This window comes from Vulpes vulpes, chromosome 5, assembly GCF_048418805.1.
Source record: "Vulpes vulpes isolate BD-2025 chromosome 5, VulVul3, whole genome shotgun sequence".
Taxonomy (NCBI): Eukaryota; Metazoa; Chordata; class Mammalia; order Carnivora; family Canidae; genus Vulpes; species Vulpes vulpes.
In genome coordinates this window covers 93,511,145-93,539,097 of record NC_132784.1, presented here as the reverse complement: position 1 = coordinate 93,539,097, position 27,953 = coordinate 93,511,145, and the positions used below count along the sequence as shown (strand labels likewise).

Genomic DNA, 27,953 nt, shown 5'->3' with positions numbered 1-27,953 from the left:
AGCCCTTTTGCACACCTCGGAACACCTTTCGGCTACCTGCTCCCCAGACACACCTGCAGCCCTGCCCAGCCGGCTCCGCTCACCCACTGGTAAGCCCCACCCAGCCCACCCCACCGGGCTGGGGGTCACCCCTTGAAGAGGGTGGGCGCTGGGGACACCCAGAGGAGGGGTGACAGGGGCCAACCGGTCACGGGGGTGGGCAGCTTACCAACCTGAGCCCAGGTGGGAAAGGTGCCGTGGCCCTAAGTCTGAGGGCAGCCCCCACCCTCCACCTCTGAGGAGCCCACTGGGTCCTTGCTTTCATGGAAGGATCTGGACTCCAAGGCGAGAGGCTGGGCACAGCTTGTGGAATAGAAGCTCCAGGGGAGGAGGTCTCCCAGACCCCCAGACAGAGTGAGGTGCAACAGCTAGCTCCTTTGCAAGGGCTGCTTTCCTTGGAAAGGAAAGGACAGAAATACTGGACGTTCCTTGGGCACCAGCCTTTGAAGCTGCTGGCTGCACCTCTGCCCCCTGTTCAAGTCTTGGAAGCAAAAGGCTTTTCATGCTTTTTCATGCTGGATCACCAGCCTGCTCTGTGTGGCTGTCTCCCCCTCCTTGAGCCCCCCAGATGCTCTCTTTCACCTGTTCACCTCCCCACCAGCCCAGGGCACCTGCTTGGAATCCCATTTGTCCCCATTAACCCTGAGAGGTTGATGGAAATAGAAGGAAGCGAGGGCACAGCTCCATCAGTCTGGGGAACAGGACCCGGGGGGCCTGGTCCCCCAGGCGAATGCTTCAACAAAGAGGGTTGGGTCAGGACAGTGGTTTGGGCCGGCTCCACCAGCCCCAGCTTCCTAACTTCTCATCCTGAGGCTGAGGGGTCCCAAGTCACCCTGAGACAGTACCCCCATTCCTCAAAATCAGCCGGTGAAGTCCCCAGCCTAGGTCAAACAAATCTTTTCCCTTTCTTTTTTTAAAAATTATTTTATCTATTTATTTGACAGAAAGAGAGAGAGAGAGAGCACGAGCAGGGGGACAGGCAGAGGGAGAGGGAGAAGAAGTCTCCCTGCTCAGCAGGGACTCGACCCCAGGACCCTGGGATCATAACCTGAGTGGAAGACAGATGCTTAGCCAACTAAGCCACCCAGGTGCCCCATCTTTTCTCTTTCTAGCATAAACTCCGTGCTTATACTTGGCCCCATTGGATCTGAGCCACCAGGAGAAAAAGCCACCTTAAGAGTGAGCCCCTTTGTGGTGGCAGAGTGCCCCAGGCAGGGCCCACTAAGAGAGGGCCAACCCGCCCGCCCCAGATGGCTCCACTCACTTAGACAACTGTCTCCCAAGCCTCACAGCCTCCTACCCCCTACACACACACACACACACACACACACACACACACACACCCCTCCAGAGGCCCACAGTCCTTGTGTTCAGAACCTGCAAACCCCTCCTCGGGCAGCAAGGAGACCAACACACACTCCTTCTCTGTCACCACGATGGCCTTCCCAGGCACTTCCCAGGCCTGGACGACGGTCCTAAATGCTCATCTGTGTAAACCCCTGGGGGCAGAAATAGACTCTTTTTATCTTTTAATGTCCAGAGTCTTCCCAGAGATCGGTACATAGCAGGCGCTTAGAGAGTGTGTATTGAACTGAACCAAACAACCAGCGTCTGATGCCCGCAGGCCGCCGTGGGAAGGAGGCCAGTCGAGTGCTGACCAATCTCTGGATTCCTTGAACCGGACCAGCAGGGTCCTTCACTAGTCTCCTGGTCCACTTGCCCGCTTCCAAGGAACACTAACCCCAGTCTCCTTGCAGATGTCTCAGAGTCTATTTTAAGTGACTGTTTCAGGGATCCCATGACCTTGGTCAGGTCTCCCTGCTGGAAAGTGCTTTTCAAAGCCTGACTTCAATCCCTTTTGCTGGAGCTTATTTCCTCAGCCCTGTCCCCATCCCTGTCCTCAGCAGGGAGAGCAGAGAAGGAGGGGAGAGAAAAGGAGGGGGATTTAGCGGTGGTGGCAGCAAATCTCTCCCCTGCAAGGGCAGCAGTTCTGGACTAGCCAGAGAGCAGGAGGGCAACTCAGAGATACCTCATTGTCCCCTTCACATGACTGATGAGGACCTAAATGCTGGGGTGTCAGGGAGGTGAGAAATGTGCCCAAGAAACATGGGGGCAATAGGAATGAAGGGGTATAAATAAAATGCCTTGGAGACCTCTAGCCTGCGTACCCTCACTCCTCCGCCAGGGCCATCGTCCCAGCTGAGAGCCAACCCTTCCAGCCCCTCCCCAGCCCCCACCCCACCCCCAGCCCCTTTCCAGGGGCTCCCACCCTGGCTGATGCGGGAAGGAGCCAGCAGCCTGAGCAGAGGGGAACCCTCCAAGTGACCTTTCCTTCTCCCAGAACACAGCGACCGCCCAGGTGGGGACAAGTGATAAGAACGCCAGGGTGAGCTGGCCACGCGGGGCTGCTCCCGTGCCTGGCACATGTGCCCATCAGAGAACCACCGCCACTCCCTCCCCCACCACAGGCACACGCGCACACAGCCTGGCTCACCGTGACAGGATGGCCTCCCTGCTCCCCAGATGTTCTCCCCTCATCTAAAGAGATGTTCTGCTCTTCTTCTCACCAGTTCTGGGAATTTCTGGAGGGACCAGGGCATGAAGAGGGGAAGGGTGGACTGGGTGGGTGTGCAGGGCCAGGCAGGAGAAGAAAGGGCAAGAGAGGCAGTGACGTGCCCCAGGCTGCAGGGAAAGGAAGGGAATCCTCCAGAGTAATCAAAGTAATAAGAATAATAACACGGTCAGAATCTGTTGCACGCTCACCACGGCCAGGCATCGTTCCAAGCCTTTCTATGCATTAAGTCGGGCACCATGCCCAAGCCCATCTCTGCCCACAGTTTTCTGCTGATGTAGACAGACCTAGCCAGAAATACACCAGGGAGGAGATACCTGTGGGCTTTCTTTTGTATGAATTCACTGCCGGGGTGGGGGTGGGAATTAGGATCTTGATGAGGGGCCCCCGAAGGAACCCAGGGGGAGGTCTGTTCAGCCCATACCCCCCCAGACAGAGTCTATTTCCCCTTTGTTCCCCATCAGCTCCTTAGCTCCTGAATCCCCCTTGCCCCAGATGTGACCCCATTTCCCTGCCAAGCCTTGGAAATTGTCCACAAACCCACCTCTCCTACCCTCTGCACGCTCTTTCCTTCTGGCCCTCTATTTCCCTTAAGCCCCACAGCCACACACACCCTCACCAGGTCTCTCCAGTAAATCGGGACCGCCCCTCCTTCCCTCCACAGAGGGGAGGTGGCAGGGCACCCTTTTGTTCCTCAATATTGTCACATGGCACCTGCTATTTATCCCTGATCCGGTGGGGGATGGGGGGTGGAGGGGGCTGACACTGTTTGATGAGAGGCAGGGCTCCTTGATACACACCTTTGGCAATAGAGCACTCGACTTTTTTTCAGCGATGCTGACATCACTCGGCAGGGCTGTGTGTGTTTAACTAGGGATCAAATCTTCACGTCCCCTACACCTCTCCCTTTCTTGCTCCCTCTTTCACCTTCCCACCCAGAACCTAGCATTGTAAGAGCCCTCTTCGGGGGGTCCCTGGGAGCCCTTAACCCTCTGAGAACCCCAGAGTCTTCTAGAAGAGGTGATGCCTCCTGCCACCTGGCCTCTCCCATCCCCCTCTCCTCCTCAGCCTACGCAACTAGCCCAGGATGAAGTAACCCCCCTCCTAAGCCCCACCCCACCTCAATCCTATTCTTGGAATTAGGAAGTGTGACCAGGGCACCTCCTCACCAGAAGCTGGGGCAGCTCCCATGGCTGCAGATTTGCCGCTCTGTCATTGTCCTGGGAAAGCCAAGGCCAGAAAAGGAGTCAGAGCCACTGCAGAGATCTAGAGAGGAGATGCAGCACCCAGAAGTCCTGTCTCATCAGTTGGGGCAGAAGGTCAGCAGGGTGATCCAAAAGATCACCAGAGAGCAAGAGCAAGATGATCGCTAGAAGGTCTGGGACCCAACAGGAGCATTTAAAGTAGAGTCAAAGGCCCCATTCGAATCCCCATACCACCTCTCTCTAAGACTCAGTTTCCTTATCCACAAAATGAGAGGATTAGACCAGCCCAGTATGTGAGTTCCCTTCTACACAAAACTTCCTGAGTCTAGCTGGCTGCTGGATTCACCTTCTTTTGTGTAGTCCAAGTGCAGGATTGGGAAAGTTCTTAGAGTCTTCTCTCCTTCAACACCCTATTTCTAGAATGAAACAGTCAGGGCATATGGGAATGGATAGATTTTGCATTCCAGGAAAGCAAGGGAGCCTTTTCTCCTCAGTTAGTCTGTGTAAGCAGGAACTTCCCTAGCACCTGGTCCCCATCTGTAGGAAGCCTGCCACCAGGCAGAAAGAGTCCTGAGTCATCCCCCCTCCCAGAAGGATTTCCACCACCACCCCCCCCTTGCCTCCCTCCCTTCCCTGGAAGTGACATCCGGGAATAACCAAAGCCACCACTGGTGTGCAGGCTGGAGAGGCCCAAATAAAGGGAGGTCAGAGGAGAAAAAGAGATCCTAGGCCAGGGTGGTCAGGAAAGGCTTCATAGTAGAGGGAGAGGAGGAGGAGAAGGAGGAGGAGGAGGAGGAGGATGAGGATGGGAAGGAGGAGGAAGAGGGCAAGACAAAGAGGAGAGGGAGAGGAGGGAAGGAGGAGGAACTTAAGCAGGTCTTATAGCTGGGCAGGTCTAGGAAGGCAGAATGAGTCAGGGCATCGCAGGTAAGGGAACAAAGTGGAGAGAGCCCAGGGGTAACACTGCGCCCAGCCTGTCTGGCGGTGCTGGATGGTGCCAGGGGCCCCAGCCAATGATTTTCCCAAGTTTACCCAAACAGGGCCTGATGGTGAAAGGACACACATGCCGAAATAGAGGTTGGGGCTTGATCCTCCTGGAAATGAGGAAGCTGAAGGTTTCTGGTCAGGGGGTGTAGGCTGGAGACAGCATATCAACCAGAAGACTAATGCAATAGTCCAGGTGTGAGATAAGAGCTGAGGGGGTGAGGGACAGGAGGGACACTGGAAAGAAATAGCAATGAGACTTGATGAACAGCTGAAGGTGGAGGCCAGGGTGGGGAGAGAAAGGGCAGGGACAGATGTGGGGGTTGGTGGCCTGGGTGATGGAGAGGAAGATCCCACTGAGGAAATGGGGAGATGAGGGGGAGTCAGGTTAGCAGGGTTCTGTGGAATCAGACATTTACCCCGTCCCCACAGACACACGATTAGAAACTTAGAGTCTTTGAAAGCAGCCTGGGAACAGGATTTCAGGGGCCATCTGCCACCTGCCAGGGCACAGAAGCAAGATTTCCATCACCCCATCTTCCAAGGGGCTCCCTTTTCAGGCTCAGCTTCCCTGGAACATCTTGGCTATTCCTTTGCAGGCATTCTGTTCGGTAGCCAGGGACAGATCCCTTCCTCCAAACCACAAATCTTTCTCTGAAGTTAGGCCAGAGCTCTGGTCCCTCTGGATTGTCATGCTCCCCACTTGTTGCTCCCAAAGGGCCATCCAGGGAAGCCACCTGGAAAGCTAGACCCTTGTAGCCCCTGGAGAGGGTGGGGAGGAGAAGAAAACACAAGGGCACCCACCTCACAAGAGGATGAAGGGCTACAAGCCTCTGAATAGCCTCTCCTAAGAGGAAGGAAGCACCCACCCATCTTAATAATAGTAATCATCACCGTTACCATTTACTGGGTGCCTGGGGAGCCCAGCCACTTCACACATACACATAGTCTAGTTTCATCCTCATGGCAACCATCCAGGACTGTCACTATCCCCATTTACAGATGAAGAAACTGAATTTTTTTTAAAGATTTTATTTGTTTATTCATGAGAGACACACAGAGAGGCAGAGACATAGGCAGAGGGAGAAGCAGGCTCCCTGTGGGGAGCCCGATGCAGGACTCGATCCCAGGATCCCGGGATCACACCCTGAGCCAAAGGCAGATGCTTAACCACTGAGCCACCTCGGCGCCCCCCAAGAAACTGAAATCTTTGAACCCAGGTGACTCTGGGTCTAAAGCATGTGCTGGTTTTCCTTACGCCGCTCTGTCTCTCACTTCTCCCACTGAAATGTCTCCCATGCCATTGCTCTTACTCACTTCTGCCCATGTCTTCTCTGAAACACCATTTATCGATTCATTCCGCAAGCGTTTGTTGAGTATGTACTAAGCACCAGGCAAGGGGCTGGGCGCAGGCACTGAGGGCAGGTTCATCCCCCCACTCAGTTGGATATCACACTGGGGGTTAGCTAGGCATCCAGCCATTGCTTATAGGTTCTTCTTCTTATTATTTTTTTTGTAAGATCTTATTTATTTATTTGAGAAAGAGAGAGAGGGTGCGGGCACAAGCAAGGAGGATGGGCAGAGGGAGAGGGAGAAGCAGGCTCCCCGAGAGCTGGGAGCTCCCCATGGGGCTTCATCTCAGGACCCCAGGATCCTGACCTGAGCTGAAGGCAGATGCTTAACCAAGTGAGCCCCCCAGGGGTCCCTGCTTATAGGTTCTGAGGGACCTTGGGTTCCCGTGACCAAATGAATGGAATGCACCAGCCCAACCTTCATCAGCTTGGGTACCATCTTACTGATAATAGCAACTCACACTTGCCTCACTTTTTGTACATTTTCAATGTCCCTTTCTTGCTCATAAGTCCTCTGATGCTCACAACAACCCTGTGAGATAGATACGTTATTCCCATTTTACTGACGAGGAATCTGAGACTCAGACAGGTGATGCTGTCGTTCCGTCTCACCAGTCAAGCCAGGACTAGCAGCCAGGCTTCTGGTCCCTTAGTTAATGTACTTTCCATCTCCCTGCCATGTTCTCTTCCACAAAAGGCAGCGACCAGCCTGCTTCCCCCTCATCACCCCTAGGCACCCAAGTTCTCCCACAGGAAGCCAAGGGACATCCCTAGCCCCCTGAGTGGTTTCTCACTTCCTACCCCATCTCAAATCTCTTGCCAGACTGGCCATAGCCACCCCACACTCCTCACCTGCGTCCTTCAAACACACCCCACCTCTTCCCTCTCCTAGCGTTCCCCAAGGTCTTCCTTGGGGGTCCTCCCAGCTGCCAGGGGCAGGGGATAGGGGAGGGGCTGGTAGCTTAGGAGGGAGGGGGAATGGTTCTCCCAGGGAGCTCCTCTGGGCCTCAGGGGACCTGGCGCTCACTCAGCTCTGCCCTGCTCAGCTCCTGGAACCTCAGCGAGGTTGCGCAAAAAGCAAGGAGGAGAGAAACGCCAGTACACAAGGGTGGGGGAAAGGTTAGGCACAGGAAGCCGTGGGAGAGCCAGCCGGTGCAGACCATCCTCATTTCCCCAAATGCACCATTATCCCCCTGGGAAAACCTGTTGGTGAAGTCCTAGGTGTCTCTTTCAACAGGGGTCCTCCTGAGGTCACCTCAGCCATCCCCCTGCCTCCGGGCAGACAGTTTTCTCTATTTCTTCCAAGCTGGCTGGCTGAATGGTACGAGCCTTCCTGCCAGGGGAACTGAAGTCTGGGGAGGGCGGGCAGCTTGTGGGGGCAACAGGGGCCGGGGCAGAGGGGCAGGGGACAGAACCAACGTGCTGATCCCCAGCTGTGACTCCAGCCCTTGCACTCCCACCTCCTTTTTGCCTGGTGTTCGGCGGGGGTGACAGTGATGTCACAGGTATGGCGTGTCAGCCACGTGCTGGGCGCCAAGCAAAACAGCCAGGGCAAGTGTGTGCATCATCAGTGCCTGGGAAGGAAGGCCACCAGAAGAAGTGAGTCTGGTGGAAAGACCTGCAAGCGGGAAGGGAGGCACCTTGCTGGGTGGGGGCAGGGAAGACCAGAATAAAACCCTGCTGTGGCCAGAGCTAGAGAGAGAAGGCCCGAGCTGGCGCTGGCGAGAGATGCCCCTCATCTTCCCCTCCTCTGCCTCTCCCAAAGCTTGTCAATGCCCCAGACATGAGCCAGCCCAGGCCCCGCTACGTGGTAGACAGAGCTGCATACTCTCTCACCCTCTTTGATGATGAGTTTGAGAAGAAGGAGCGGACGTACCCACTGGGAGAGAAACTTCGCAATGCCTTCAGGTAACATGGCCCAGAGCCCAGACATCTCTTTCCTCTGCTTCCCACCAAAATTCTTTCTGCACCAGGGTATGGTTCCTGTACTAGTACCACTAAGACAGGGCTGGGGGAAGCCCTGGGGAGGGGAGGCTCAGAACCCCCTGACTTTAAGATCCTACCTCCGACCTACGATCCGACCTCTCCTGTACTGACAATTACCCCATGGAGTGTGGGGAGAGGCAGCAGGGACCAGCCACAGCCTCACAAGAGTTGTAGAGCATCCCCAATCCCCTGCAGGAGGTCTTGCCATAGTCTCAGTCCACTCAAGTCTCTCTTAGGTTCTTAAGCGAACACTAGATGGGCATGCCACCACATGGGCAGGTGGGAACATCAGAGCTCCTACTGTAATGCCCTGTTCCCTCTTGATCAAGAAAAATCTGAAGCCACCACCACTCCATGCACTTTGTCCTCTTTCCCTCCTAGATGTTCCTTTCTTCTCCTGATCCAGAGACTGATCAAAGGCAGCCCCTAAATTCCTGGGCTCTTCTAAAGGGTACCTACCAAGATATGGTCCTGTCAGGCCCCCGGGATCCTTCCACTCTCAGATCTCTGGGACTGTGCTGGTGGCTAGAGAAACCTCAGCTCCAATGAGAGGGCTTCATGAGGTGATCTGTAATCTGTATCCATACTCCAGAAACCTGAGGCTATGAGCTTCCCCTTGTTCCTTCCTAGACTTCTGGCAGACCTTGCTTAGTCCTGGCTGTGGGCTGGCCTGCTCTTCCTCACTCCCCTGGGGAAACAGCTGATTCAGTTACCTGGATTGAGGTCACTGGCAATGGTTGAAGTGGAGCTGCAGGTGGAACTGGTTTAGGCTGGGGGAATCACCCACTTGAGTCTTCACCAAAAGCCCTGGTCCAACCCTACTCCTCCTGGGAGGCTCCATTTCTGCCAGGTTACAGCAAAGCCTTGGGTATTTGGTGTCCAGATGCTGTACCCACAGCTGTGCTCCTTGGACCATGAGCTCTGCCAGCCTTAGTTTCCAAGCAGTTTAAGTTCGGATTGTTTCTGTACTGGAGGGATGAGGGTATCTGCTATCATCCTAAAAGATTACAGATTAAAACTGTAAAGTGATGGAGGGAACTAACAATTTCCATGAGGCTGGCATTGAGCCTTAAACGGTGCCTGACACACAGAAGGTGCCTCAATAAATATTTGTTCAACAAATGAATGAATGGCTAGAAAGCTAATCCCTCTGTCCACTTCCCTCTTGGGTTCTGGAGCCTCTGTATAGGTGTTTGGCATCTGTTTCCAGCTCTTCTCTCAGGCTTCAGATTGCCTTGCCCAACACAGGGCAGGCTTGCAGGTAAGGCTGGTATGAGCCCTCAGGAGGATTGTTAGTCTTCCCCTAGTAGGCTCTCTGTTCTCGAGCCCCTGACACAGACAAACCTGAGCAAGTTCCTGCAGGGCTGGCTCTCCCTTGGGACAAAGCTTTTGAGATGCTTTAAGCTTTTTCTCACCAGTCCAATGCCCTGTCCACCATCCCAAGGATGGGAGAGGCACCCCTCCACCCCCAAGAATGGTGATGATAATACCCTTCCCCAGAGTGGTGGTTAGAACAGAAAAATCTGTCCAGGCTCTACAGGGTACAAAGCATTGTCTGTGTTAGTTTTACTCTTGGGTGACATCCAGGGGACCCAGTATCAGGGAAACTATTGTTGAACAACAGCAAAGAGCAGGAATTGGTGCCGGCAAGGAAAGGAGGCCTAATCAGAACAGGCCAGTGAGTCACCAAATGGGCCCCAGAGTATTTGAATTCCCTCAACTGGGAGAAGAAAAGCAAATGCCCCCCACCCCCTCCCAGTCATTAATCCATGAGCTGTCACCCTAGAGTTTGTAGGCCCTTGTTCCTACCACTCCTGAGTTTCTATGAAAAGACCTCCAGGTGTTCAACAATCAGAGAAGGAACCAACTTTCCCCACCCTACATTGACAAACAAACAGCTCCTCCATTCTTTCCATCCTGATGAATTAACAGTAGGAAGAACTCCAGCATTGGAGTCATCACACATGAAGGCCAGTGGGTCATCAGAGGCAGGGACAATCGAGCCTTCTTTGGGGGTAAGTGCTAAGAAAGATGGCAGCAGCCTCTACTCTGACTGGGTTTCAATACCAGCCCACTCTTGCACTAATTCATTCATTCATTTATTCAGCAAATATTTACTAAGCACCCCAGTGCAATGTACAAGGTATACAAGATGAACAAGAGAGCCAGACTTTTGGCCATGGTGGGGTTTGCTGTGCAATGAGAGCAATAAAGAGCAACTAATTGCAACCCAGTGTGCACACCAAGCTGCAGGAGCCCAGACCTGGGTTCCCAGGCCTGTTTGCCATCAGACGGGAGGAAGGTCATCTGAGATGGGGGATGGACCTGGCAGCTTGGAAGGCTAAGCGACCACAAAATCCATGCCTTTATGCCAGGTCCTGTGGACATCCCAGATGAGCAACCAACTCCAGACGACCCCCAGTTAAAGCCCAGAGCATGAGGAAGGCTCTCTAAAGAAAGCCCTTGCCTTTTCTTCTGTGTCCCCCACATACTGCACCATGTGGGAGCTCACTGAATTCTGAATGAATGAGTGAGTGAGTGAATGAATAAGTGAATGAATGAATGACCAAGAACAAGATATTATAATTCCTCCCCAACTCGGAGTCTCCAAGTCATGCAGTGCCAGCTGGAAGCCTGTCCTCTTCCCCTCCAGATGTTCTTCAGCCAAGATCAAAGCTGCAGTGTTTGGGCTGCTTCCCGTGCTCTCCTGGCTCCCCAAGTATAAGATCAAAAACTACATTATCCCCGATCTGCTGGGTGGACTCAGTGGTGGATCCATCCAGGTCCCACAAGGTGAGGGGGTCAGTGTCCTCGGTCGGCTTGGCCTTCTGCTCTCCCCCCTTCCTCTCCTGGTCCCCTATGACCTCCATAACCCAACCATGCCCCTGAGCCTACAATCCCTTTGTCATCTGCAGGCATGGCATTTGCTCTGCTGGCCAACCTTCCTGCCGTCAACGGTCTCTACTCCTCTTTCTTCCCCCTCCTCACCTACTTCTTCCTGGGGGGTATCCACCAGATGGTGCCAGGTAAGGCCTCTCCCCTCTCAGCAGGCAAGGTGACCTGCACCACAGGGGCAGGTGGTATGGCAAGAGAGGCTTCCGGTGTTTTCCATCTACATTCTCCTGGAGTTGGTGCCAGTTGGTCCCAAAGGGACTGTCACCATGAGTATCTGCCCCAGGTCCTCTGCGGCCTTAGAGAAACCACTTAGCAGCCGTGAGCCATGAGCCGGGTTAGCCTTTCCTGATCTGCCTCCCTCCTTGGAATGTGGGGAGGATCCTGTGGAATGGAATGTGCTATGTGCCAGAAAGTGCTGAACAGATGTGAGGAATTACCGAGTCACTCTCAGGCTGGTCCCTGCAGAGACCCTTGGAGCTCTCTGGTGCTAAGTGATGTGGAGAGAAGGGGCCTGGTCACAAGGCCTGTTTCTGGGCCTGGTACTACTTGCATTTCCAAGCTCATTTCCTGATGCGTCCAATGAAATAATATTAACAGCTGATATGAAAAAACCTCGAAAGGCCAGGTCATAGTTACACATGAGTGGTTGTTGTTTTGTGGAAGAAGAACGTTGGGGGTGTGGGGACCCATCCTTCTGGGGGCAGGGAGGCTCTCCTGGGCCCCTCTCTGTTGTCCATAGGTATGGTCCAAACCTCTGACTCTTGCTGACTGGGTGGGCACCACAGGTACCTTTGCCGTTATCAGCATCCTGGTGGGTAACATCTGTCTGCAGCTGGCCCCAGAGTCCAAATTCTCAATCTTCAACAATGCCACTAACGAGAGCTACGTGGACACAGCGGCCATGGAGGCCGAAAGGCTGCATGTGTCAGCAACACTGGCCTGCCTGACCGCCATCATCCAGGTGAGGGAGGGCTGCGTCCCTGTCAAGGGCCCCGCCTGGGAGAGCATCTTTCCATCCTGCCCCCACGTCAAAACCCCAATTCTGACATGAAAGCTGATGGAAACCTCTACCTCCTCCCACTTCCCCACTTTCGGGGCCACAAAAGACCTGATTTTTCAAAATCAGCATCTCTCCTCACCTACTTCCAGCAGGGTCATTAGACTTGGTAAACTGTCCTGAGTTCAAGACTGCCTGGAAGGCTCACGGTGTCTCTCTACCACCCTCTCCAATGCCCATCCCTCTGTCGGCACAGTCCTCCTATTTCTCCAACATCCCTTTTCCCCTCCAGCCCCCTCTGCTCCAAGCCACAGCATTGCATCACTTGCACAAATTGCAAAGGACTCTGCTGGCGTTTTGGGGGGGGTTGATTTTTGTTTTAAGATTTTATTTATTTGAGAAAGAGAGAGAGCACGAGCAGAAGGTAGGAGCAGAGGGAAAGGGAAAAGCAGACTCCTCGCTGAGTAGAGACCCTGATGCAGAACTTGATCCCAGGACCCTGGGATCATGACCCGAGCTGAAGGCAGACGCTCAACCATTGAGCCACCCAGGTCCTCCTCCACTAGGTTGATGAAGGAAAACACTGCATAGGGGAACACAAGAGAGGGAAGCAACCCCTCTGGGGTTGCTTTTTTTTTTTTTTAAGATTTTATTTATTTATTCATGAGAGACACGGGGTTGGGGGAGGCGGGGGGGAGAGATAGAGACACAGGCAGAGGGAGAGGCAGGCTCCACGCAGGGAGCCCAATGCGGGGGACTCTCGATCCTGGGACTCCAGGATCTCACCCCGGGCCTCCTGGGCTAAACTGCTGAGCCACCCAGGGATCCCCCAGAGGACACCTTTAATTCGTTCATTCATTCAGTTAATGTTTTTCATTGCTTCACTATGCCAGGAACTGGGGTAGGCCTTAGGGGAAAGATAAGTAGAGAAGAGGCCTAGTTCCCGGGAGCTCCCAGCCCAGCAGAGGAAGTAGCCATGTCAACAGATAAACTTGTAGGCTCTGAGATAAGCAGCATAATAGAGCTATGTTCACCTGGCTGTGGGAACACCAGAGAGTCAGGGAAGGCCTCGCCTCACAGAGGAGGTGACATTTGACCTGAGTCCTAAAGGATGAGTAGAGGTTGGCCAGGAACCAAACAAATGAGGCACAGAAGGACAGTCCAGGTGGAGGGGATGAGCCCCCAAAGCACTGAGGCCCAAGAGTGGGACTTCACCAGGGAATGACAAGACAAGAAGTTTGGTGTGGCTGGATAGCAGGAGGCTTTGGGGGGAATGATCCAGAGAAGGGGCTGGAAAGGCAGGCAGAGGCTAGACAATGAAGTCTCAGGTCTATCCCATATACAGCAGCTTTGGGTGTGATTGGAAGTTTTTAAGGACCACTCAGTCCAGAGAGAAGAGAGGTGGGAGGCAGAATGGAATCAAAGCAGGGGGCCTGTCAGGAGACTATGCAGAGGCCCAGGCAAGACTCACGAGGGTCGCCACCAGGGTGGTGCACCGAGATGGGGTAGACTGACGGAACATTGGTCAGGAGCTCAAAGCGCTTGGTGGTAGACTGGATGTACGGGTGAGGGAGAGTGACTCCCAAGTTTTTGGTTAGGCAGTTGGGTGGACGGCGGTGTCATCTGCTGAGAGAGGAAAGACTGGGGGAGAGGACCAGGTTTATTTTTCAGATAAGAAAACTGAAGCCAAGAGAGGAAGTGACAAAGAGGCCCATGCCCCAAAGTCAGCCCAGTAGAGGGCCAGACAAGGTCACACAGGGCTCCCCTCCCCAGGGAGCCAAACTGCATGAAGCTCCAGCCCATTGTAGGTCAGGCAGATGGGGAAGCTGCTGACCCTTCTTGGTCCCCCTCCCACCTCTCTCCTTTCAGATGGGCCTGGGCTTCATGCAGTTTGGCTTTGTGGCCATCTACCTCTCGGAGTCCTTCATCCGGGGCTTCATGACAGCAGCCGGCCTGCAGATCCTGATCTCAGTGCTCAAGTACATCTTTGGACTGACCATCCCTTCCTACGCAGGCCCGGGGTCCATTGTCTTTGTGAGTCTAGGAACACACCCCTGTAAATGGGGAGGGGCTCAGGCAGTGGGGTTACTGTAGTAAGAAGTCATGAGCTCCTCCTTCCAAGATGCTCATAAACAAGGGCTGCTTGACCTTGTGTTCAGAGAGGATTCCCAGGAGCTTCCCACTTTGGGAGGGAGGGTGAAACACATGGCCCTGAGGGCTCACTGAGGTTCTCTATGGTTAATCCCTGCAGGAAAGGAGATGTACAGTCTCCATCAGTTTCCTGATGTAGCACCTCAACCCCTCCCTGCCTGGGAAGTCCTTTCTTATGTCCAATCTCCCTTCCTCCTCCTGGAACTTAAATTCTTTCTAGAGCAAGAGAAAGAGAATCAGCATTTCCATGCGTGCACGAGCTCGCAGCATGCCCTTTGGGAGAGGGAGGTGGAAGAAGGGGTGCTGTTGGTGACCAGGGCCCGAATTCTGCTTTGGTGTCCCTCCATTCCCATTGATGACATCCTTCCACTATGTTAGACAACCAAGGGTGGGGAGAGTATGGGAAGAAGAGGTGGGAGCCACAAGCATGGTGCTCTCTCCCCCAGACCTTCATTGACATTTGCAAAAACCTCCCCCAAACCAACATCGCCTCGCTCATCTTTGCCATCATCAGTGGCATCTTACTGGTGCTGGTGAAGGAACTCAATGCTCGCTACATGCACAAGATCCGCTTTCCCATCCCTACAGAGATGATTGTGGTAAGGACCCTGCCCGGGGCTGTGGTGTTGGGGGCAGGATGGAGAGATCATGAGAATAGAATTCGGCTCCAGCCAAAGCCAAGGGAACCCCTACTTACCTTCACCTCCCCCTCCACTGGCAGCCAGTAGAACAAGAAGTTGGGTGAATCCATTCCATCTCCCTGTACATGGCTCCTAGTCTTCTTGCTCCTTGAGTTGCTCCCCTTCAAGGAGGCAAGGGAGTGGGATTTGGAATCCCCAGAGAAAAGGGAGTCTTGGGAGAGACTGCTGCCCTGCTGATCCACATTCTCCATTTGGGGATTTGCAGGTGGTGGTGGCAACAGCTATCTCTGGGGGCTGTAAGATGCCTCAAAAGTATCACATGCAGATCGTGGGAGAGATCCAACATGGGTGAGTCCAGGTGGTCAAGAAACCTGCCACCCCTACTACCATCCCCCCATGAAGGCCTGGGCTCAGAGACCCAGATAAGCCAACCTCTATGAAAGAGCATTGTAGACTCTGTGACACTGACTGAATGTGAATGATTCCTATTACTCATTATGGAAGAGAGCCATACAATCAGCCAATGCTAGCTGTGTCAGGAACAGTGAGTCTGAAGTGCCACACGTGCCCCCCAAAGTCTCATTTACTGGATGCTGCTAAAGCAAAGCCTCTCTGACCAGCCTTTTTCCAGCTCTTTGCCTTGCTTTGATGTGTTGGCTCTTTTCATCCCTGTGGAAAGGAAGCTATTAGCATCCACAACATGTATGGAGCATCCACTCTGTACCAGGCACCACACTGGGCCCTGGGAGGGGTTGGGCGGTGCAGGGTTGGAGTGGAGTGGCAGGAGCGAGGTCAGGGAGCGGTGGTGGCTGTGGATCTGTAGTGACCATAGAGTCCCGAACCTGAACATGAACAAACGAGGCCCTGCCACTTACCCTGTGACCTTGAACAAGTGAGATTCTATATCTTGGCTTCTGCTTTGTCAATGGGAGTGACAGCAGCTGCCCCACAGTGCTGTACCAAGGGCTCAGATGATAAGGGGTAGTTCCTGTAGACCCTGGCACACAGTGGGGCCTTGTTGGTCCCTGTGCATTGAGGAAGGACTTGCCCTGCCTCTTCTCACACTTTTGGGCCCTGCCTCCTCCCTGGCTCCCTGGCAGGTTCCCCACTCCGGTGTCGCCTGTGGTTTCACAGTGGAAGGACATGATGGGCACTGCCTTCTCACTGGCCATCGTGGGCTATGTCATCAACCTGGCTGTAGGCCGGACCCTGGCCAGCAAGCATGGCTATGATGTGGATTCTAACCAGGTAGGTCCAGCCACAGCTGGTAGGGCCAAGCAGAATGGGCCAGGTCCCACAGAGGCCTGGCAAGAACTATCGTGGGGCACTTCGGGCTGTGGTGAGGAAGGTGCCTGCCAGTGAGGAGGAGGGGCTCTGACCACAGAAGGGTGAATTCTGCTGGGTTGGGAGTGTTTGGCTTGCTAGCAAACACTAGGGTCATTCTCAAGTCCTAGGCCCAATCAAGATCCAGTTTGCATGGAGGACGAGGTTTGATCTATACCTGCTGCCCTTCCCCCAGTGCTCCAGCCTCCCATCCCGCCCCTGTCCCCACAGGAGATGATTGCCCTGGGCTGCAGCAACTTCTTTGGCTCCTTCTTTAAAATCCACGTCATTTGCTGTGCTCTCTCTGTCACTCTGGCTGTAGATGGAGCTGGAGGCAAGTCCCAGGTAAGTGCTATACCAGGGGGATGGGGGAGGAGGGCAGAGGGTGCCCAGCGAAGCCCGGGCACCTGGAAGCCAGGCCAGCTGCTTCTCCAACCTTCCTCTCCCCTCATCAGTCTCCATTCCACCAAAGGCATCTATTGGAAACCAATCAAGAGCAAGAATTTCATACCTGTGCCCTGTTTCCAACTCTTTCTCTGAATAGGTGGCAAGCCTGTGTGTGTCGCTGGTAGTGATGATCACCATGCTGGTCCTGGGATCCTATCTGTACCCTCTCCCCAAGGTAAGGTTGCAGTGGGAGACTCCAGTAAGAAAAGTCCCTAAGGGATGCCTGGTAGCTCAGTGGTCCAGCATCTGCCTTTGGCTCCGGTTATGATCCTGGGGTCCTGCAGGGAACCTGCTTCTCCCTCTACCTATGTCTGTGCCTCTCTCTGTGTGTCTCATGAATATGATTGAAATTGTAAAAAATAATAATAATAATAAAGACAAGAAAATCCCTAACTGCTGTGTAACCCTCTACAGATAACAAAGCACTGACATTGTCGCACTTTGTCCTAATCACAACCTGTGAAGTAGACAACACAGGTTTTACTTTCCTCAGTTACAGGTGAGGGAAACTGAGGCTGAGAACGTCTGAGTGATCTGTGGCAATACAGCTCATCAGTGCAGGGCTGGTCACAGACTCCAGCCTTCTGACCTCAGGGTCAATCCCCCCATCATCAGCATTGACAAGTGCTTGTGAGGGCCTGACTTGGAAGGCTCTGGGCACCGGTGGTTTGAGGGAAGAGGGGAGGGCCAGAGAAGGGCCAGGAGGGGCATCATGGCCTCGTGCCTGCACTCTCCAGCCCTAAGATGGAGTGCTGAGATCTGGGGACTCTGCCAGCAGAGATGTTCTGGAACTGCAGCTCTGTCCTGCTGGACACCAGGGTCAGGGGGGTGTAGGAAGGGGAGGGAGAAAGAGACACTGCAGGTGAGAAAGAACAATGTTCTGCTTCCCCAGTCTGTGCTAGGAGCCCTGATAGCCGTCAACCTCAAGAACTCTCTCAAGCAACTCGCTGACCCCTACTACCTGTGGAAGAAGAGCAAGCTGGACTGTGTAGGTATTGAGTGGCCTCTGGGGACCCCTTCCTGCCCCTACCCTGTCCTCCAACCCCACAGCCCTGTCAGTTCTTCTGTTGGTGATGCCTCTGCTCTGCGGCTCCCTAATTAGCACAAGCAGCTGTTAAGAGCCCAGGTTTTAGAGAGAGACATCCTATGTTCACATCCTAAGCCAACTGTTCACTGGCTGTGTGGCTCGGCCCCCAACTAGCAAGTCCCTTAACTTCTCTGGGTCTTGGCTTTCTCCGCTGAGAGCTAGGTCTCTTATACTCCTTACCCCCCTAGGGTTGTTTATGAGGAAGACATGGGATAGATAATACAAGGAAGGAGCGTGTTGTCTGAATTGTATCCTAGGTTCAGTAAAACTTAGTGATGATTATTTTCATGATTTATAGTTCCAAAAAAAAAGCAAAAAGAAATCACTTTAAAAACAACAACAACAAACCCTTAACACATGAAGCCAGCGTACCAGGATTTTGAGTAAGTTACCAGATTTCTCTAGAGTTCTATTTCCTCCTCTGTAATGGGGATGACAGTCATGGCTTCATCACACACTGGTTCTGAGGATTAAATGAGATCATTTGGGAAAGCACCGTGCAACCATACAACACTCAGCAACATGACTGATTGTTATGATTAGTCACAGTCCCAACACATCTTGCATCGGACAATAGTATTAAGGCTACCAGGCACTGATGACTCTGACAACAATGCCCATTTAAGCTCCACCATGACCTATGAGAGAGGATTTACTGATCTTCTTTCAAGGTGATGAAACCAAGGAGCTCTGGGCTTGGGAAGAGCAAGCAACTCTTGATCTCTGGGTCGTGAGTTCAAGCCGCACGTTGGGTATAGAGATGACTTGGATAAATAAAACTTAAAAAAAAAAAAAAAAGATAATGAAACCAAGGATCAGAGAGGTTAAGTAACTGGTCAAAGGCCACAAAAGTAGTAAGTGGTTAGAGCCGGAATTAGAACCCAAACCTTAGACTGCAAACCTCTGGGTAGTACCGTCTCCTGGGGTTGCCTGCATGGTACAGGAGTGAAATCCTTACAGCCAGAGATCTGGGGTCCCCCCCAGTGAGTGATGAGGATAGGGAAAAATAACAATGTTCCAATCCCACCCCAATGATCTGCTTTTACCACATCCCAGTAATCCCCCCACCATGACAATAGTTCCTGATATTTACATCGTGCTTTGGGCTCCCATCTGATCTTCACAGTTCTCTACGGGAACGTGGGCAGATTTGTTTCCTTTAGAAGAACTGGGGGGGGGGGGGGACTGTAAAGGACAATCAAGGGGGAAACTATGAAAACTGCATCCAGTCCTGCCTCGACCCACACAACCAGACCCTAGGCTGTCAGGCTGGGAAGACCACTGAGCATGCATCTGGAACACACAGTCTCCCATTAGGTAGAGAAGGGAGCTCATGTTTGTTGAGTGACCACTGGATGCCCATCAGTAGGCTAAGTAGGACCTTTAGGTGCCTTAGCTCTTTAATCCTTTCATGAAACAGGTGTCATTACTCCCCTTTTATGGATCAGGCAACCTGGCTCACTTAACTAGTAAGTGGAAGAATGAAAGTCTGAACCTGGGCATATCCGACCCCTCATGCTCTCAGCGTGCGCCATGCTGTCTCCCTGTGTGGGTTGGGTTGCCTACTAAAAACCAAGCACGATCACTACCCACACTCAATCTAAGGGAAATATGCAAGCATAACCAGAGCATCAATATGTAAGACAGTGCAAAAATGCCATGGAAAGGGGGAGGGTGAGTCTGAGGTTGTGGAAACAGAGAATGGCCTTGGCTATTCCAGGAAGTCCTCCCCAAAGAGGCAGCCTTCTCCCCAGGCCTGCCCTGACATCTCTTTCTCCTCACAGTGTGTCTGGGTGGTGAGCTTCCTCTCCTCGTTCTTCCTGAGCCTGCCATATGGGGTGGCCGTGGGCGTTGCCTTCTCCGCCCTGGTTGTGGTCTTCCAGACTCAGTTGTAAGTAACAGTCTCCCACAAGGCACAGCAGTGGGGCCCCTCACCCAGGCTGGGCCAACAGACCGCCATATCCTGAAATCCCCAGAAGAAGCCCTCATGGGCTCAGAGGGCTGGGGGCCAAAGTAGGAGAAAAAGAGGAGGGTAAGACCCCGAGTCTGTCCAAAGGCATTGTCAGTCCTCAGACCAAGGGGGACCCTCCCAGGGGAATACCAAACCAGAGACAGATGCCATGTCCTTCCTATAAGGTTAAGGAATACAGGCCAGGGGCACCAGAGGAAGAGGGTTCAGCCCGGGGCAGGGAGGATGATCTATGTTAGGGAAGCCCTGTCTTCTCTTCTTGAGAATTCATAACCAGGAAGTGGTGACTTCAGGGCTACCTAAGCTTGCTGCCTTGTGTATCGCACCTCTTCTCTGTGCTGAGGCCCAGGCTGGGAGCTATGTCAAGGGCCTGCCTGTCATCCTTCTAGTTCGAGCCCAGCCACAGGCCACCAGACATGTGTGTCCAGTGCAGAACAACCAACACAACATGTTTGGGGATAAAGAAGAGACCCCATTCCACTCTGCTTCTGCCCCAGCTCCCACCCTGTCATCCTCCCAGGCCCATTTGCTATTAGCATGCTCTTATTTTTTTTCTTTTCTTTTTTCATCCAGTCGAAATGGCTATGCTTTGGCCCAGGTCATGGACACTGACATTTATGTTAATCCCAAGACCTATAATATGGTAAGTAATCCAAACTTACAATCACTCTCTTTTGCCCTGTTCCCACCCCCAAATAAAAGAAGGTTGAAAAAGGACAAGGCCATTGGAGCACCTGGGTGGCTCAGTGGTTGAGCATCTGCCTTTGGCTCAGGGCATGATCCTGGGGTCCCAGGATCAAGTCCCGCATCAGGTTCCCCATAGGGAGCCTGCTTCTCCTTCTGCCTGTGTCTCTGTCTCTCTCTGTGTCTCTCATGAATAAATAAATAAGATCTTTTTTAAAAATAAAGACATTGCTGCCACCTGAGTTCTGTCTCCCTGCCACAGGTCCGGGAAATCGAGGGGGTTAAGATTGTCACTTACTGCTCCCCTCTCTACTTTGCCAATTCAGAGATCTTCAGGCAAAAGATCATTGCCAAGGTAGGGTTCAGATCTTTGGTGACCAGAGGGGCTGAGCAGAGAGTCTCCAGAAGATGGGAGAAAGGGGGCTGGGAGGCAGGCCACCTCCAAAGAGTATGGAGGTCCGAACTGCTATTGGTTCTCTCCCTACAGACAGGTGTAGACCCTCAGAAAGTACTGCTGGCCAAGCAAAAATACCTCAGGAAGCAGGAGAAGGGGAAGCTGATGCCCACACAACAGAGGAAGTCTCTGTTTATGAAAACCAAGGTGAAGTGATGCTAGGAACAGCCTACCCTCTCGGTTCCTGCCCCCTGGTGCCCCACTTTCCAGCACCCTTTGAGGCAAAGACATAAAGTCTCTGCAGCCCTTGCCTGGTGGCCACTGGGCGTTCTTCTCCTTGGGTGAGGGGATGCCAGCTGCTGGGGGTAACCAATGAGCCCCCATGGCCCCTTCTCATTTTCTGGCTAATATAGGTTATGGCCCATTTCCACCTGCACATTCCCTGCACCTGCCTCAACTATAGCAAAGTTTGATTCAGCCTGACAATTGCCTGCCACCCCCTCCAGACTGTCTCCCTCCAGGAGCTCCAGCAGGACTTTGAGAACGCCTCCCCGACTGACCCCAACAACAACCAGACTCCTGCTAATGGCGCCAGCGTGTCCTACATCACCTTCAGCCCTGACAGCTCCCCAGCTACGCATTGTGAGGCACCAGCCTCTGCTGAGACCCCCAGTGAGCCCAGTGAGATGCTGGCCAGCGTCCCACCCTTCGTCACCTTCCACACCATCATCCTTGATATGAGTGGGGTCAGTTTTGTGGACTTGATGGGCATCAAAGCCCTAGGCAAGGTGAGGCCCCAGGCAGAGGGAGTGGTGGCCCGCCCTCCACCCCAACACCCTCACCCCTGCTCTCCCACACTCCCTTTGCTTGGAGCCCTCGTTTTGACAAGATGAGGGAGGAAGCTCACCAAGGAGCACTCCCCAAGATGTGACCAGGATAGGCTACTCTCTGCAAAGCAGGCCCAGACATCCCAAGATGATGGGTGGCCAGACAGGGATACCAGAGGGATAGTCGCTGTCCCACCCTCCCTTAGTACCCCTCTCTGGCGGAGGCCATCCCAAGTTCCCTCTCAGGCTACCAGGAACCCATCCAGGGTCCTCCAAGTAGAGTCCAGCTTGGCCCTGGTTCGTGCTCCTTCCCACACTCACCCAGACACTCCACCATCAGCCAATACCAGCCAAGTGAGAAGAGAAGAAGAAATAATATCAAGGCAGTCCATTTATACCTTGAATAAAGGTATCCACCCATCTGATAACTTTTCAGCACCGCCTCCAATGGTAGGGAGTCAGCAAACTTCAGAGCAGGCTCAGATAGAGGCAGTCCAGGAAAACCGAGAGGTACAGAGAGCATATAGGCTGGGTATCATCCAGAGAGCATCAGCCAGGTACCCGAAGGCCGCATCCCCAACCCCGGGCTCAGCCTGCTTCCCTGGCCTCGACCCCAAGTCTATGTGGGCCTCTATCCTCCCCTACTGCTTCGGCCTGACGCCACAAAGTCAGGAAGGAGGTGGAATCTGGGAATCTAAGCTACTGAGAGGAAAGATCTGACCCCATACGAAGGGGCCACAGTGTCTTTAAGTGCCCGTCTCACTGGCATAGCCCCATTTCTGTCCTGCTTTCCAGAAAAGCCGACAGCCAACACTCCAGGGAGAAGTGGTGTGCTTTGCTGCTATTTTTATCTTTGGCTGCCAGGGCTCTTGGGGTTGCTTATTTGTTTGGCTTCCCCTCTGAAGTGCGTTTTGTGAATCACTTTTGAGACCCAGTCAGAACATTCCTTTCCTTTTGTCTCCCTGTCCCAATACCCTTCCCTCAACACTTCCAGCTGAGCTCCACCTACGGGAAGATCGGTGTGAAAGTCTTCTTGGTGAACATCCACGGTGAGAGGAGGACCTGTAGAGGACCATAAAATTGGGGGGGGGGGGGGGGAGGAACAGGTTGGCAGAATGGGAAGGTGGAAATGAGAGCACCCATACCTGCCCCTGCCACTGCCTGCTCATAAGTGCTTCAAGCACAAGTCAGAGGAAACCATGGCCAGATTGTGTAAATGCCCTAGCGGCCTCGGTAACAGGGTGGGGTGAGGGGCTGGCATCTAAAAAGGCCAGCTGGGATTCCAGTTGCCCCACTACTGATTTGCCTGTATCCTTGGCCAAGTCACTTCATGTATAGGGGTCAAGTTCCACTTCTGTCAAATTAGGAGGTTGACTAGGTGAATTTGGGGATTTCCTCCAAATCCGCAAGCCCACAAATGAGTATAAAGCACACATGCACTATAACCGTCTGGGGAACACACAGGCACACAGTTTTATATACACATGACCCCCACGGGGTGCACATACCCACCCTGCAGGCATGTCCACAGGGCACATCATTAACACATATGCAGAGTCCGGGGACATGGACACACAGACATATGACAGAATGTGAAGGCGTACATATACCCCACTTCCTGCAGAAAGACAGAGCCCTCCCAGGGGCCTGCCCAGCTTCAGTATGAGCCTGAACAGGTCCCGAGCTCTGTGGAATCTGCTCGCAGAGAGAATCTGAAGGCAGAGTCGGTGGGCTCCTCCCGCCCTCACGGGACAGTCCTCAGGAAACCATCTCTAGCATTTGGTAAAAGTAAGGCTGGAGGTTGAGGGATAGGTCTAGAGAAACGAGAGGAAGAATGAACCATCCGGGGATAGAATTGACAGCAGCCTCCTCACGGATGGTTTAGCTTTACCCTCTCAATCCCCACAAAGTACCGACTCTGGGAGTCAAACTGCTTCCTTCTGCCCTGGGTTGAGGGTTTAGCATCCTCGAGCTCACGTCGCCCTCTGCTGCCCAGAATTGATATTGCAGGGCCCATGGCTGGGTCTGTCCTGCGGATGCCCCAAGGGCCCAACCCTCAGGCTCTCTCTCCTTCCCTCCCTTCCCTCTCACCATCCCCTCTCCCCCAGCTCCAGGCCTCATGGCTGTTATCTTTCTGAAAGGCTTTTCTCCCTCCAGCCCAGGTGTACAATGACATCAGCCACGGTGGTGTCTTTGAAGAAGGGTGTCTAGAGCGCAATCATGTCTTTCCCAGCATACACGATGCTGTCCTCTTTGCCCAGGCAAATGCCAGAGAAGTGGCCCCAGGACGTGACTTCCAAGGGGTAAGGTCCCTGCACCTTAGGAATCCTAGGTCCCCGGGGCACTGAAATAGCAGGAACAGAGGCATTAGAAAGAACACTGGGGAAGGTGTAGGTTCTAAGACCAATTCTGTCACTTAATTTTTCTGAAACTGTCATTACAGAGTCCGTTGTCTGTAGAACGAGCACCCTAAGTTAACATCACCTACTTCACCACATTTTTCTTTTACTTCTGTTTTCAGAGTGACTGATAATTATGCCTTTTATGTCACTTGAAAGCTCTTTGCATACTGTAAAATCTTTAATCTTAATTTCCAAGCCACACCAGCCCTCAAAGCATATTAGAGAATGCCCTGTACTCTGGCATGGTTTACCTGCCCTCCTCCTTCACACTTTCTACAAGAGGCTTGGAGCAAGGGAGAGGAGTAGGCCTGCCTGTTTTAATTTAGCAGATCTCAGAGATTTCAGACTGGTGATGGATGAAGAGGGCTGGATCCAAGTTTTGTCTCAGTTTCTTGACATTTAATTTGCTAGCGCTAAGTGTATGTAAATGAGCTACAAATAGAGAAAGCTGGAGAGGCAGAAAATCTACCCCCCACCAGGGTCCCTGCCTAGGCCTCTCCAGTTGCCCCCCCTCCACTCCCAGGGCCCCTCCCAGCTCAGCCCCTGCCTTTGGCCTCCTAAGACTTTGTGCCCCAGCCCTCCTCATACATAAAACCTCCTCTGCCCTGGGTCATGAGAAAGGCTTCTCTGGCCCTGGAGCAACCATTTGCTCTTTGCTATAAGAGGCTGATGAAGGTGAAGCCATCTGTTCTAAGTGCTGAAAGACTGCCCAGGAAAACACAGGGCCCTGGCGCCTGCCCTTCACACTTAGAGAGAACAACTGTGCAGAAGCAACAGGCATTCTGGCTTTACAAGCCTTGTCCACAGAGCAAAAAGAAGGAGATTCTGGAAGAATCCTTGCTATTTGTTATTGCACAAATAATGCTTAGGTATTATGGTTACATATTTAAAGTAATTTGTGTACATAGAATATATTTATGTTTACACATTACAAAATACATTCCTATATATAAAAGTACACACACACACACCGTTTCAACAGCATGGTGAGGTAGAAAACCTGCAAAGTGAGTTTGATTATCCTACTTTTACAGATGAGGAAACAGATTCCCAGAGAAGGGAAGTGGATTCCCCAAGGTCAGGCAGCCAGTCAATCATCCTTGTTGGCTAGGCCGACCTCCCCTGCCTCTAAGATGCCCGCAAAGGAGGGCAGACCCTAAGGCACCCCTCTGCTGTAAGGGGCAGGCCACCCCATGCTACATTTTGTGAGGTAGACGAGGGAGGGGAGGGAAGAAGCAAGATGGTGAGTCACGCAGCAGAAAACACAGTGCCCACCCGGAGCTGCCAATAGCACCAGACTGAGTCACTCAGTTATGGAGCTCCTTCTGCACCCTTTCCAGGCTCCATCGGACCCCGAGCTGTCCTTATATGATTTGGAGGAGGACAGCCCCAGCTACTGGGACTTAGAGCAGGTGAGTTGAAGGGTGGGGATACAGGTGGGGGGCCAGGAGCGGGAAGAGACCCTCCCAAACCCAAGGTGCTCCCTGGACTCTCTCCCCACCAAGCCAGAGTCCTCACCTTGAAGGCAACAACGTTTCTCTCTCATCTCCTTGTAATAGCAGATCCTAATTCTTCTCACTCTCTGAAAGGCATCACGGGGGGAAGACACTGGACGAGGTTCTTGAGAACTAACATTTGTTCTTAACTCCAAGCCACATCCACACATGGTCTTCAACAGACACAGAACAGAACACATGGGGCCCCAGTCTCTCTCATTGTAAAATAGGGGATGTCTGGGTGATACCTGCCCCATCTACCTCACAGGAGAGGTGAGGGATTCATTTGTTCCTTCATCAATTAAACAGATAGGTAATGGTGGCTTACCTGGCACGGTTCCAGGTTGGGCATACAACATATTCCAGTACTACATATACTGCATATGAATACTACATATGAACACTACATATTCAGGTAGGGTCGGATGAATTCCAAGGGTACAAATATTATCGCACTGAGACAGCTCTTAAGCACTAATGGCTATGCTACTAACCCCATAGGGCCTTGTCGTCCTGAAAGGAAAACTCACACTACACCAATGCCCTGAATTACAAGAAACCCAGATGACTAAGTGGAGGGGAGTCTGGCTTCGGGCCTAGAAATCACATCTCACTTTGTACCTCGTCTCATTCCTTCTGGGCTTGAGTTCCATGTCCTCTGAACATGCCTCTGGGAGTGCTGATGGTGTGTGGGAGACATTAGGAAAGAGAGCTGGAGCTACAAAGATTTGGCAGATGGATTTCTGTGCTCCTGTGGCATCTCCAGCACACTCCAAAAAACTGGGGTAGGCTCAGAATAGCTTATCAGAGCAAGCAAGGCCTTGTCCGATCTCTACCTTCATTTCACCTAACAAAGAGAATGAAGCCAAAAAGGAGGACAGACACGTTCTCACGTGCCTAGCAGAGGTGATTTGGAGTAGATTCCAAGCAACTTCTCTTGTCACCTTGGTACCAGCTCACCTCTTAGGCTGACCCCACCTCTCCCCTGTTCGTGCACACACTCCACTCACACACACTCTTGAAACTCCCTCTAGCCAGGGGCTCACAGGGTCACCTCATGGATATAGCCACCATCAACTCGACAAGTCTAACTCTCTCCCTTAACCTCCCCTGTCCTCCCATGGCCCTGCAGGAGATGTTCGGAAGTATGTTTCACGCAGAGACCCTGACTGCCCTGTGAGGGCCCAGCCAGCCCCCACGCTGCCTTCAGAGTACATGGCCTCTGGGACTCCCAAGAAGAATGAGCCTGGGGTCATGAGGAGTGGCACATAGAGGAGACCACATGTCCACCAAGACCTCAGCTCCTCCTTCCCCTCCCTCCCCTACCCTCCTCTCCTTCCTCTACCTCCCTCCTGGCATCTCTAGAGCCAGCCAATCTCAGCAGCAAGGAAAGCCAACTCTTCACTCTCCTGCTGACCCTCAGGGCCCTGGCCAGAATGAGAAAGCCTACTGCTCACCCCACTGCTCCCACCCAGGCCCTGCCCAAGGCAGCTGATGGGACCCCACAGCCCCGACCACTGGCTTGAAGAGCGAGCCAAGAACAGAAGGGAAAAGTATGCCCCTGCTGACCTAGCATGCCTAGGCCCTTGGGCCTGAACAGCTTGGTGTCAGATGGTGTCAAGCCATCACAGGACACAGGGATGAACTTGCTTAGGACTCTGTGGCTTGCCCCCTCCAGCTGTCCCAACTCTGTCCCTGGCAGCTGTGCACTCCTTGGACCATGTGCTCCTGACAACCCAGGAGTCTCGGTCTTGATGACTGTGACTCCTTCCTCCTCATCTCAAGGCTGCTGGGACCTCCACTGCTATTCAGCACTTGAGACTCTAGCCTAGGGGGTGGCCAAGGCCCTCAAGGCCACCAGAGCTACCTCCCAGGGGCAGCCCACCAACGCAGCTGCCCCAGCCTCTGAAACATGATCTCTCCCCCTGCCTTCAGGAGCTGCTCCCTCCTACTTGAGACCTGATAGGAATCCAAAAAGGACAGGGTGGGTAGGTACCAGAATCCTCTGGCAACCAAGTAACAGATGCCAGTTATTCTGCATAAAAGCTTTTGGGAATCCTTCCTTGTACTAGAGACTTGGAAGGGGAGGGGGTGCTAGTGCCAACCAAGGGCCAACAGGGGGGATCTGAGCCCTGCCGATCCCCTGACTTCAGAAATGCCTCCCCCACTTAGGAAGACTGCCTTGTGCTTTTTCACTTGGTAAAGAGCCAATGATTTTAACTCTCCCTCATCAGCTTGGGGCCTGAATCCCTCAGCCAGGCAGGGGAAGAAGCCCCCCGAGGGCCAGCCACATCTCCTGACTGGGTGCAGAACGTGGCAGAGGGCTGATTCAGACTGGGGCTTCCTCCATGAGCTTCCTTAACAAACTCAGGACCTGAAGTCATCTTCTCCTAGGACAGATGAGATGAGGGGTATATTCTTCATGTACATGGTGGGGTAATAGAGGAACTCTACTGTTGACTTGAAAATAAATAGGTTGTATGTGCAAGCATTTGGGGAAAT

At 53.0% G+C, this 27,953-nt stretch overlaps 1 protein-coding gene across 1 annotated transcript; it reads left to right on the top strand.

The window, feature by feature from the left end:
* SLC26A9 (solute carrier family 26 member 9) lies at positions 1–27,942 on the top strand. Its single transcript, XM_025991654.2, has 21 exons — positions 1–89; positions 7,918–8,060; positions 10,792–10,931; positions 11,054–11,164; positions 11,819–11,994; positions 13,900–14,064; positions 14,628–14,780; positions 15,088–15,170; positions 15,923–16,070; positions 16,377–16,490; positions 16,690–16,767; positions 17,485–17,580; positions 19,464–19,570; positions 20,222–20,291; positions 20,595–20,687; positions 20,820–20,933; positions 21,233–21,514; positions 22,548–22,602; positions 23,711–23,856; positions 25,296–25,367; positions 26,584–27,942. The coding sequence occupies exons 2-21, from the start codon at positions 7,936–7,938 to the stop codon at positions 26,629–26,631; spliced, it is 2,376 nt and encodes a 791-aa protein (XP_025847439.2). The 5' UTR covers positions 1–89; positions 7,918–7,935; the 3' UTR covers positions 26,632–27,942.
* Positions 27,943–27,953: the final 11 nt, after the last annotated feature.